Genomic DNA, 12,253 nt, shown 5'->3' with positions numbered 1-12,253 from the left:
TTGTACTGAATTTGCAGAAGTTTTTTTTTCCTTAAAGAGCTTCGTAATAAATTCTTATGCTTATTATGAATACATACACGGAATAGTCGCCAGCCTTTGTCAGACAGTTTCAAGAAATTGATACGTACTCTTAGAGTGTGCATGTTGTTTGATAAGCTCAGATATCGAAACCTTCCATTTGCTTCTGGCGTTGCTTTCTATTCTTTAAATTTCTCTGCTTTAGTTTTCGCGGGCACGGTCGCAATGTTAGGCATTGAAACGAACGTTACGCTCGAGATTTTTCACGCGTGCATTGCACGACCGCACGGTTCCTGGAACCGCTTGCACGATTGCACGCGTGCTGCACTGAAACTCGGGCTTAGGAGTTTCAGATTGGGCAGTGCCGCCCGAAGAAAGAAGAAACTGGTATGTCGAAGAGACCTAGACAAACTATCTCAAGAGAAGGCTGCAACAAATAGCTCTCTTCGGATTTTTATCCGACGATAGGTCATTAGTGTTACTGTTTTGTCACTGTACTCGTCTGTACTTATGTAGTTAGTATGTTTCTTAACCGGCACGATATATTGACACGTATAAACATGTATCAGTCGTGTCCCTCACTCATCGATGCTGGGCAATTCGCGGTTTTTATTGATATTTCGAATTTATCACAATTAGAATTAGTGTTACGAATGATGAAATCTGATATGAATTTTTAAGATGCCCACAAAATTCAAATTAATTTCGGTTTCAACTTATTTCAAATAAGTAACAATCGACATACATTTTTAATTCTTACCCCTCTTACGGCTCCAATTTTATACCTTTTTAAATTGATAACAATGGACATGACACTGAAATGCTAAGGGAACTCTAGAACTCTGTAACACGAAAAAACGTTACCTGCAATATCTGACACATATTGTATGACTAGAACACATTTCTGAATACAGAGTGCGCTACAAATCACTGATACCTTTTAAGATCGGTATAACAGGTCGTGTGACTTGAATTCTCGTTAGATACGTCGTGTATTTTATATCCACGTATATTTCGTCGGTACACAGAACTTTGTATGTAATTTTATCGATACTGACCAGAATATATCAGGCGCATTAGGTGTAGGAATTGAAACTAAGTATGATGAAAATACATTGTTTTACTAGCAATTAGAAACCCCAGGTAAAACAGTGGAAATTGTGAGAAACAAAAATATTTATTTCGTAAAATTTTACTGATGTGGAGTGACCTCTTCGTATAAATATGGTGATTCTAGGAACTATATTCGATTGAACGACTGAAGTCGGTAAAGGTACTAAATGTAGAATGCTCGTCCCTTTATATTATCATTGTGGTTCTATCCAATTAGAGTCCTGCTAGAATATGAATATAGTCCTTATGTCGACATCTAGCGACGAAAATAGAAACTATTCTTCTATAAATTTGGGCGAGTTGTCACATATTACACCATTTATACTATTTGTGCAATAAAATTAGTTTATTAAATGATTTTGTGAGCAATTGTCGTATTTAAGATATAAATTTATCCTTAAACAGATGTACAGCAATAGCATTGTAATTAAAAATTTTGAGTACTCTGCTAAATATCGAGATTCCATTTATCGCTTTTATTAATAAATATAAACTTATTTGTAATCAAGAAAATGAAAAAGATTTATTGATTTTTGCTGAAAATAAAAATAAAGGTATAGATTATTGTGAAGTTTTATATTAAAAAAAGCTTGATTAGTTGACGTTCCAAACCTTTCAAGAAAATTTATAATATCAATCAATTGCATACGAAATAACTATACATCTTTGGACAATAGTTTATATAAATGTCATATTGTTAATAGCGATCTCTGTAAATGCAGATTAGGACCAGCTACAATTGAGCACATTTTCTGGCAATGTGAACTTTACGAAATTAAAAAAAAAATTATGCACAAACTCGACATTTAAAACGAAAAAAAAAGTAATATTAAAAATGTAACGTCAGTACCGTAAATTTTATACTTAACATTATTTTCGTGTGCCACACGTATTTATAACCATGGCTGTGTAACCTATAGTTAATGACAATAAAGATTATTTACTAAATGAGTTATCTGTCTATCTATTAAACTATTTATTAAATATATGCACATACATAACAATAGGATATCAATTCAATGAAAAGATTGTTATAAGAAGTATCAAAACATTTTGAGAATTTATTCTCAAAACATTTGAAAATATTATTTTGCATTTTTTATTTAAGTGGTATTGACCCAAATATGTTACAATAAAATAATATATATTTACTAAGTAATCTGTTATGGAACTGATAAATTCTTATAAAGTTTAACACATGCAACTAGTAACATATCCAGTCGAAGAGAATTCATACGTTATGTAGTATTTCTCTTAAACAAAACGAATTAATGGCTTTGTGTTCTATTTAGTTTTACACACTTGAAACCTCTTAAAGTAGATTGCACCTGTAATGGTACGAAAAATACATTTTGTAGAATAAAGTTTCAGAAATTGTTTTCTACAGTAGTTCACGGAAGCGTCGTGCAAAATTAGAATAACAATCACGACCATGCAAACGCATTGACGCATACAAATACTTTATTTAATATTTCAGGTCATGTCGACTATAGTTTATATATCCTTACGATTCATTTAAATTCACGGTACTCGCCGAAGCGTCCACTACAACCCAAGTATTATATATCCTCCTCACCATTGTTCCAATTTTAGGACACACATAATTTTTATATTTTTAGTACAAGCTAAAAATACGTAGTTAAAAGAACAAAGAGTTTCCAAGTACAATCCAATTCTTTGCTACTTATCACACTTGTGAATAGCAAACAAAGTCTAACAGGGGCGGTGCGTTTAATACCTGAAACAAGCGGAAGTCCCTTGCAGACTAAAAATAACGTGTAATCGCGTTTATCAGGTTTGAACGTTTAATTTCCAGAATTCTATCAAAAGTAAGTTAAAACACAAAATCAAGAAATTAATTATTAACAGCATTCGTTCGATCGTAATATAAATCGTATCCTTGATGGAGCATTAGAAAAAGGAGCTTAAGCGTAACTAAAATAGTTATTGTAAGACCTTGTCCTCATTGAAACTTCCGTAATTAATTCTTAAGTCGATTAGAAATCATTTTACATACCGACTTACGCACTTCACAACGTTTCCATTAGAAACATAATTTCTGTACAATTCAATCTATAACCGCGGTATTATAGATCTTTCGATCCACTTTTGGGAGAGTTACAATTAAAATATTAGACAATGAGTTTTTCAAGTGAAAACTATACTCGTTAAATGAAAATTTACTGTTCAAGACTGCTTCGCTGACTATACACCGCACCAAGAACGATTCTATGCAAGTGTCAGCTTAACAGTGCCTACCCATAGGTTTACAGAGTAAGCAAACGGTATGGTGGAGGTCGGGTGTGGCGTAATTGCTTAGTGGCCTTGAGCGACCAGTTGATCGTGGTTCGACTACACTATATACTGAACTCTGTGGTGCACATTCAGGTGACAACAGGCCATTCGTTACTACAATAATTGATACAATGGACGAACCAAGACCTATTGAGACCATGCTTTATCTTCTCTTCTTCACATCTTAAATATCGCTAACCTTGTACGAATGCGAATAGAATGTAAATTATTCGTATAATTCTATTTACGAATTACGATTTCTTCATTCACGAAGAAATTTTCCCATCGAATTCAAAATATTCGGCTGTGTTCACTGCTTACCGCGCGTATCGTCTTAATATTTATACACACACACAAACACAAAAGTACAATCCACGAAACATTTCGAGAGGGAAGGGGGGCGCGCGCGCACGACGATCTCAATTCGGTCGACCTCCGAAGCCCTAGGGAGAGAAAAAAACAAATCGGGAAAGAGAGAAATTGAGAGACAGGGAGAAAAGCGCAAACCACCGTTCGAGGAAGAAGAAGGAACGAGGAGAAAGCGAGGAAAGATGTAGGAAGGGTTGGAAGGAGGGAGTACAGGTGCGGCTGCTACGTCCGGAGTGCCTCGAAGCAATACTGTCCGTCGCGTAGCGGAGAGACGTCCACTTTTCCGCTTCGTTCCAGCCTGTCTCGATTATTTTGAGCATCTCGTGACTCGTTTCAGACGCCGCGCTTCCTCCAACAGGTTGCCTTCCACCGACACGAGCACAACGGAGCAGCGTGACTGCTTCTTCGGTGAAATTTAAGAAGAGATCGGGTTGCTACGCAGCACTCACGAAACGCCCGATATTTTCGGTGTTACACGAAATCCGGCACGTACCACCACGCGACACGATTGTCCTGGGTCCAGCGAGTGACGCGAGCGGCGAGATTCCTTCGACGACAGAGAAATTCGCCGGTGAACTCGGACACTCGGATGAATCACGATCTCGTCTCCTCTTGCTCTTTCTCTTGTCACAAAACGGTGAGTACGACGTGTCCGAATAATTGTTTATTTTTTCGAGAAACTTGAGAGCCGTGTCTCCTCTCGTTATCGTTTATTCGCTTTTTTTTACGCGACACGGGGCTAGAAGCGATATCGGGTACTTTTTAATTTCTCGTAGACGAAAAATGAGATCACTCACGGATTCAAGTTGCGGTTCTTTTGATTCTATAAGTATCGTGTTTCTCCGTAAAAATATTTCGTTACGTTTCTCCGAGCCGAGTATATTGTGGATTTAAAGTGAATACAGAATGAAAATTTTTGTTTGCATCGAACATTTTAAGAAATAGTGAAAAGTAGATCTTCCGTCGTGTGATATGTCATTGGTGATATAATAGGTGATAAGTGGTCATTCGCAACAGTGTAATAATACTGTAATATATGTAGTACATACAATTCAATTTAAAATATAATGTATGGAACACAGTACTGTATATGACACACAAAGTATTATACTATATCATTCAGAATATTAAATCTTCTGTATACAATAGTATGGTATATATAGTATTTTGTATAAATATTTCAATGCAAATCGCGCATCGACAATATTTTCGTTGACACAGTTTCTTCTACAATATTTTATGCTTGATATCACCTGTTGCGTGGGTGAGCAAGTTCGATGTTTTACGAGGAGTATGACTCGTCGACCTACTTTGGTCTTACTATTGAGACGATAAAGTTTAATTTGTATTAAAAAATAATTAAAATGGTAATAAGGATACTAAGCGATAAGTGTAGTATTACATACTATCTTTTATTGCAAACATAGTTTAGCATATTGACGGATATTGACCAACAACTTCAATCAAATATAAGATAATTTTTAAAAATTCTACCCAATAATTTGTCTTCAATATTTAACGTATTTACTGACGAAGGACCTAAGTTCTAAATCAGTTTTTTTGCATCTCATTCGTCAATTATTTACATATATCGCCCGTAACGACACCTGCAAAGTTGTCGTGTATTGTACAAATCACGTTATTTCGAAAAAAATGTTCAAATAAATCCTTTTTCCAATTTTTATTATCGTTCAATTGTGCATCAAAATGAAAAAAAAAATCATGTAAAAGTAGTAGTATAAAATTATGGAACAAAAAGTTATAATATTATGGAATTGAATCTAATCGTTAATTAACTTGCGTAAATGTTCAGCCGACACTGAGATGCAACTAAATAAGCCCAAAACTGCAATGTTGTATTGAATTTGATGGATTTTTTAACAGAAGTATGTCTTATAGTATAAAGCAAACATTATGAAGATTGTGGAGAAAAAGACCGAAGGCTAAAATGATGGCAGGGTTCATAGAACACGGATGACGCAATATTTACTAGTACGGGTAATGTAAAACCCGGATGACACAGGTTCAGACATTGAAAAATTTTTGATCGAGCAAAGATATTTGTTTTGAAGACACATATTTAAGTGAATAGGAACCATTGATACATTAGTCAGTATGTATCTATAAAAAATAAACAACATTACTATTTTTATTTTTCAAATTCTTTTTACATTTTTATAAATACATTAATTTAAACTCATGTCATTTTCTAAGCGGCACCAGAGTTATCGAATCTTTGTTCAACTTGTACTTATTCATCAAATATTTTACTGTTGTTAGGTCACGCGACACGCTTTCATTTACATCATCCTTGATGCGTTCCACGCGTTTATCCCGATCGGAAGTTCTTCTGTCTCTCTGTATTCGTGTCACGTTGGTTAGTTTATTTTCGGTTCTCGATTTCCTTCTTTTTGGCTCGAATTCGTCGAAACGCGTGTCCACAACGTCACAAAATTCCTTTCGTTTTCTAGTTTGTTCTTTCGCCTTAACGATAACATTGATAATTTCACAAAAATCACTCTCTAAAATTTGGTCCTTTTTTTCAATCCTTTGTGTGCTACCGACGGTATTTACATTTTCAATTTTCGACTCATTTTTTGATTCACTGCTTTTACTGAAAACCTGAGTGTTATTCATTTGTTTTTCTGAATCTTTTTGAATATTATTTCTAGAACTACACGATTCCCACAATATCGTCTGTTTGTTAAAATTGTTCTCATCTACCGTAAACTGCGTTGTCGCGAATATGCTCGTACGTATTTTGTTTGAATGTTTCGCGCATTTTACTGTACCCTCTGTAATAGTTTGTACAGAATCCTTTACGGGTAATTGTGCAGCGCGTGAACTACTTTCGCTGGACGACGGTTTTTGCTTCTTGCTTGTTAAGTTATCATTAGATTGCACAATCTCTTTTTCACTATTCTCGTCAATAGCATTTTTTTTGCGTATAATTTCGAACGCGCAAAATTTATTTTCCGAAATTTCTTCTAATTGATCATTATTATCTTCTACAATTTGTTCTTTTTTTAAATTCTTGTTTACATCACAGCTAAGAATTATAAAACATTTGCATTAATCAAATGTGTAAGTTCTATATTTTTATACATAGCTGTCTCTACATGGGTAATACTTACATGTCATATTTAACTCCCCCTATGCTGTCGGAATGCGTAATAAAGTTGAGGGTTCTGATTTTTACAATTTTATTGTCTTGACAAACATCACAGTTCATTTCGCAAGGCTGCATTAAATATCCAAAATATTCGCCAATAACTGTATGACGACATCTGTACACAATTTTACATGTAATTTTGTTATCGTATAAGTTAAATCTGATTAATTAAAATGTCTTACTTTATTAACAGACAATAGGAAACAAGTTTGTTGTACTCGCTTAATCGGTTCTCAATATGCTCTGGATCTTTCATTATTCTGTGATTTTCAATAACCAACTTTACTGAAGAATATTCCTTTATGCTAAAATAGATTCTACAAAATGCAAGACCACTATCCTTACATGTTTGTGCAGATTCTCTATAATATTTGGCAATGTTTTCAGGTACTGTCCAATAAACTATGCATCTAATTAAGTAAATATTATACAAGTCAGTTGCAGCTGCATATTAGTGTCACATGTTGTGCATTTTATTATAAAACAATATGTGCAGACCTGACTGGTTGTTTATGAATAAATCCATAATCATATGTAGTAGTAATAATGCGAGCTTCTCCGGATATCCACTTATTTTCTATGTTACGTCGTGTGCTATTATTTAATTCTACAATAAGTCACACATTTATATTTTTGAAATTTAAAATAAAAAACATCTTAATAAGTTATATAATAATGTGCTTACTGTAATGGTATGCAAGTGTAGGTATGCCAAAAGTATTTAACTTATCTTTTATCAACTCAGCAGTGACTTCTTCCCTACAGTAAACAATGGCAAATCCTTCATGCATCTGAGTATAAATAATCCTTATAAATATGTATCTTGTAGGGTCATGAAAGAATAAATTGAGTTACCTTATAATGAGGGGAATCTTTATGATAAAAGTAGCCAAGTACTTCTATCATAAAATTTTTAAGATGATGAAATGGCGAGGAAAGTATGTCTAAAAACCATACATCATACTGTACATTGATTTGTTGCATTGGTAGTTTAAATATTTTAGGAGTTTTCAGTGTCAACAGTTTACAAATGTCTTCAAGTACCTGTCAAGATTTTTTAATAAACATGAGTCCAATGTTTAAAAAAAGAATGACGAATAAAAATGTAATTTATTTACAGTTAATTTTAAGTAATTACCTTATCTATAACAGTTGTAGTTACCGCAATTTTGGGAATATATTTATATATCTTATTAAGTGAATTTATTTCTTTGTAACTAACTGTATATTCATATCCCCATTTACTTAAACAATGTGCCTCATTAAATACAATATATGACAATATATTACGTTGCCTTAATAAATGTACAAGTCTCTGTCAATGTATGCTTAAGTTAATTTACGGATATTTCGGTACAAGAAAATCTTATAGATGTACCTGAAAGTATGTGCACATAGCTACTTCAATTGTGCTATATAATAACACTATTGTAGGAGAATTGGATGTTAAATCATTTAAAATTTTTTTTTGTTCTTTTGGGTATGTAGTTGCACTTAATAAACGTGCATTAATCTGTTTACTCCTTAAGAAATCAACCTCTTTCTGAAAACATCTGAATATTAACAAATGACAATAAGAGTAATTGTGACACTTAAGGAATACACAATGTGTTGCTGATATATAATTTAAATACTACAATCTTTACCTTCATAAAAGATAACTTTGGAGAAAAAACAATACTGACTTTACCCTTTTGTAAAATGGCTGGCAATTGGAAACAAAGGGATCTACCAAACCCAGGAGGCATAGATATGCAGACACATTTTGTACCTATAATTTTATATTAGTTACATTAACTAAAGTTTACATTGAATCAAATTTAATGAAATAAAATTCATTAAAATTTCTTTTTCGATAAACTATTATATTATCAAATGCAAAAGGTAAACATACTTAATATAAACTCAAAATTTTGAAAAATATTTGCTTTATTAAAACAAATCTCTTAATACGTATATAATCAGAGAAAATGCGTTTGATTAATAATGTAAATTTTATGTTAAAAAGTTAAATTAAAAAAATGTTTTAATACAAGCAATACACTAACCTTTGCTGATTGCGATAGTGGCTTCTTTTTGAACGGTATTTTTGAAGTTTTCGTAACCAAACGTAGATTGTAAAACTTTCATTAGATTTAATTCCTCAGAATTCATTTTTAAGCACTTTATCGCTAAGTTAATTAAAAATTATTTTTCATTAAATAAAAATTATTCTCAGACACTTTCAAAACTTCAATTTTATATACTTTAACCGCAAGCAACTAACCTGACCGGATGATGAAAGAGGAACTACGAATTTCATTGGTAACGCCCAAATTATATGAGCCAATCATAAGCTATAATTTTGAACGCATGATTCTTACTTTAAAACATATTTTTATTACATAAAATTAATAAATTTATTTGAATTTCTAGACACTGTTTTACGTAAATTATTTCTTTTTTAGACGGAGATAAAAGAAAATTAAATTTATACACAACTTTCAAAAAAGTGTATAAACAATTTTGGCTTCTGAAAATTTAACTTTATAATAAACAAAAAAGTAAATACAATGATTTTAGACTAAAAACTTTCGTCATATTTGCCTTGCTTTGACAGATGAACCTGCATGTAAGTTGTAAAAAAGTTGTTATTTACGATGTTTGATATGAATTTTACAGTCACTTTACGTTTTAGGTGCATAATGAAGAAATTTTACGCAATATTCTTTCTAATATGCATGTCCACTGCTGAACTGTCCAATGATTGCAGCAATCCTAATTGGCACTCGTTGGAGACCCTCGAGTCTTCTAGATTAGCGTGCGGATCAATTTTCGATAATCGTTGTTCCTGTATGGAAACTTGTTACGAGAATCAACACCAATATGTTGTTAATTGCACTGATTCGAAATTTTTTGACACTACACCTTTGGCCCACTTGCCAAACAAAACACAAGTAAGAGAACTTTGAATTAACATGAATTCTTCAAAGTCATGATAAAGGTATTGGCCGCTCAAGATCGTCAAGTGGTTACCCCCACCACATCTGTTTGACTATTTTGCTACTGATAAACTGAAATTTACAAACTTCTATATCAGGTTTACTGATTATTGAATGAGATTAAGTGAACTTGGAACAAGGATACTATAGTGGAGATAGTTTCTCAGTGACTCTGAGTGATAACTTGTTTTTATCTCGATTGTACAGAAATTAATAAAATTAATAGTTAAGAAAGCTTTCAAAAGATTCTAAAAGTAAAATGCTAATAGGTTCTCATTTTTACGGGAAATTATTTGGAAGAATTACCCTGGAACGTGTTTGGCACTCTGGACAGTTTACCGAATTTGCGTGTAATCGACATGTCGAGAAATAAAATCAGGGAAATTCGAGGGAAGGCGTATCACCATGTTCAACGTGTCGAACGTCTTATTCTCGATTTCAACAAACTCTCATTAGATCCTGGTAGGAGTCATCCTAGAGTATTCTCCAATTTTGTGTCTTTATTAGAACTTCATTTGACCGATGCTTTCGAGGATGGTCCACCGAGGGATCTTGCTGCTACGTTACATGATATTTTTGTGAACAGGTATTGTTTAGATTTTACGCGTATGTAAAATATTTGTGTAATACACTTGTATTTCTTAAAGCATTGTACATTTTCTTACTTTTTTGTAGCAATTTAACCCAACTCATGAAGCTACACCTGGAACAAAACGAAATATCGGAATTCCGAGACGCCAATGTGTTCTGCGATCTTCCAAATATTTTGGATCTCTATCTGGGCGACAATGCACTAACTGCGTTGCACTTTAACATATCTTGTCTTCACAAGCTGCGTTTCTTAGACCTTCAGCGTAACAAATTCGTCAAAGTCCTCGAACGCGATCTTCACGCAATGGATGCACTTATTAAGCATAATCAAAGTATAGCGGTGGACTTCACCGGAAATCCGTTACAGTGTTCTTGCAAACTCAACCCCTTCATTAAATGGATGAAGAAGACAAAAGTATTCGTTCGTAACAAGGGCAGTTTGAAGTGTAACGAAGGTACTTAGGACGATTCTCGTCACCTATATAAGAGTGGTTCTCTACTTATATCTGATGTGGGATAGTAACATCCTTTATTTACGTACCTAGTTTTTCAGATATAAAAATTTAATAGACCACTTTATAATACTATTGTAAAATATTAATGCAAATTTTCATTTATTAATTATTATTATTTTTTACAGGTGAAGCAATACACGAAATTCATGAGACCAAAAATTGCACACCGAAATTGTTCTCGTCAGCCCCACATGGTGCAACCGTCTTATTATTTTTCCTTTCGTTGGTGCTGGTAGGACTCGTGTGTGCACTAATTTACGTGCAACGTACAAAACTGCAAAAAAAAATCGAGCCGATATTAGATTCGGTCAATAAAAGGGTGCGCTACACCTCGATAGCAACCGGTGATTCCCGCGAGGACGTATAGCGATCGATTTATTAAATTGTATAAATAAAATATAGACATCTATTAATTTCGAATGATAGAGAAAATTTAATAATAATCGATGTTAGCGTTGATTCGTTTATACTTAACAATCTAGACTGTTTTAAACTGTTGAGAAGTTCCACTTTTTCTATTGTAAAATACATAAATACTTTTCTTACTATTATATGTTACTTGAGACAGACCGACTATAATAAGATAACAATATTTATAGCTCGATTTAGAAATTAATTTAGCATTTAAAACAAGAGTAAAAGAGGGAGCAGATGTTACTTTTAAAACTGTTACATTATTGTACTAGATTGCATAATGCAATTGACAACTTGGAACAGAATGTTGAATTTTAACATTATTGTACATTGCCTCGAACGTGTCCACTGATGAATAAATGTTACATATATACTTGTATTTATATTTTTATTCATTTTTTATGACAAATTAAATCACTTTTCATAATACATTTTCTCTGAAATTCGTAGCAACATTGTTATCTCATGTAGCCTAGTACTTTATAGATTTAAAGAAATTTCATTCTTAGTTCTGTCAGTCATGTAATAAATACAAATTTATGTACTTTTCTGTACGTGCCATTCCAATATAATCTTACACTTATCAAATCCTCCTACTCTTCCACCAACCACCATTGCTATAAACATGTGGACCAATTCCAACATCATTCACCTATTGATGGTAATCAAATAGCCAGATCATAAAAAAGCATAGACATGTATAGACTATTCTTAGAACTCTTTTCATTCTTTATCAATAGCTATCATACATGTGACTTTTTCTTAGAGATAAGATAACATTCTCA

At 33.0% G+C, this 12,253-nt stretch overlaps 3 protein-coding genes across 6 annotated transcripts in view; 1 reads left to right on the top strand and 2 right to left on the bottom strand.

The window, feature by feature from the left end:
* Nucleotides 1–442, bottom strand: part of Bbc (choline/ethanolaminephosphotransferase 1 bbc) — a 28,551-nt gene extending 28,109 nt beyond the window's left edge. Inside the window, exon 1 of the mRNA XM_076319321.1 lies at nucleotides 129–442. Within this exon, the coding sequence (XP_076175436.1) occupies nucleotides 129–143 (15 nt within the window). The 5' untranslated portion in view covers nucleotides 144–442. The remainder of the gene's footprint in view (nucleotides 1–128) is intronic.
* A 3,598-nt stretch (nucleotides 443–4,040) lies between these two features.
* LOC143149916 (trophoblast glycoprotein-like) lies at nucleotides 4,041–11,841 on the top strand. Of its 3 annotated transcripts, none has more exons than XM_076317741.1 (7): nucleotides 4,041–4,432; nucleotides 9,186–9,271; nucleotides 9,415–9,578; nucleotides 9,645–9,903; nucleotides 10,218–10,534; nucleotides 10,624–10,994; nucleotides 11,180–11,841. In XM_076317741.1, coding segments are annotated over exons 3-7 (1,191 nt in total). In that variant the 5' UTR covers nucleotides 4,041–4,432; nucleotides 9,186–9,271; nucleotides 9,415–9,576; the 3' UTR covers nucleotides 11,422–11,841. The 3 variants fall into 3 exon arrangements, with proteins under 3 accessions (XP_076173856.1, XP_076173857.1, XP_076173855.1); XM_076317742.1 differs by lacking the exon at nucleotides 9,186–9,271 and adding an exon at nucleotides 5,695–5,908; XM_076317740.1 differs by lacking the exon at nucleotides 9,186–9,271.
* Nucleotides 5,912–9,223, bottom strand: LOC143149915 (ATP-dependent DNA helicase Q5). 2 transcript variants are annotated; one of them, XM_076317738.1, is made up of 10 exons: nucleotides 9,016–9,223; nucleotides 8,614–8,738; nucleotides 8,346–8,510; nucleotides 8,106–8,282; nucleotides 7,823–8,011; nucleotides 7,653–7,758; nucleotides 7,466–7,574; nucleotides 7,150–7,377; nucleotides 6,930–7,082; nucleotides 5,912–6,844 (listed from the first exon to the last, which is right to left on the bottom strand). In XM_076317738.1, the coding sequence occupies exons 1-10, from the start codon at nucleotides 9,119–9,121 to the stop codon at nucleotides 5,998–6,000; spliced, it is 2,205 nt and encodes a 734-aa protein (XP_076173853.1). In that variant the 5' UTR covers nucleotides 9,122–9,223; the 3' UTR covers nucleotides 5,912–5,997. The 2 variants fall into 2 exon arrangements, with proteins under 2 accessions (XP_076173853.1, XP_076173854.1); XM_076317739.1 differs by having other exon boundaries at nucleotides 8,346–8,520; nucleotides 9,016–9,030.
* Nucleotides 11,842–12,253: the final 412 nt, after the last annotated feature.

The sequence above is a fragment of the Ptiloglossa arizonensis genome, chromosome 8 (genome assembly GCF_051014685.1).
Source record: "Ptiloglossa arizonensis isolate GNS036 chromosome 8, iyPtiAriz1_principal, whole genome shotgun sequence".
Lineage (NCBI taxonomy): Eukaryota > Metazoa > Arthropoda > Insecta > Hymenoptera > Colletidae > Ptiloglossa > Ptiloglossa arizonensis.
Note: the sequence above shows the minus strand (reverse complement) of the source record. Positions and strands in the feature narration are given on the sequence as shown.

What these genes read in the sequence shown, in the direction of transcription:
- LOC143149916 (XM_076317740.1), top strand. An exon ending in ACTTGCCAAACAAAACACAA is followed by an intron (nt 9,904 to 10,217) that starts GTAAGAGAACTT and finishes AAATGCTAATAG; the next exon opens with GTTCTCATTTTTACGGGAAA. An exon ending in CAGTTTGAAGTGTAACGAAG is followed by an intron (nt 10,995 to 11,179) that starts GTACTTAGGACG and finishes TATTTTTTACAG; the next exon opens with GTGAAGCAATACACGAAATT.
- LOC143149915 (XM_076317738.1), bottom strand. Translation starts at nt 9,121, where the DNA reads ATGAATTCTGAGGAATTAAATCTAATGAAAGTTTTACAATCTACGTTT. An exon ending in CACTATCGCAATCAGCAAAG is followed by an intron (nt 8,739 to 9,015) that starts GTTAGTGTATTG and finishes ATAAAATTATAG; the next exon opens with GTACAAAATGTGTCTGCATA. An exon ending in GGGGGAGTTAAATATGACAT is followed by an intron (nt 6,845 to 6,929) that starts GTAAGTATTACC and finishes TATAATTCTTAG; the next exon opens with CTGTGATGTAAACAAGAATT.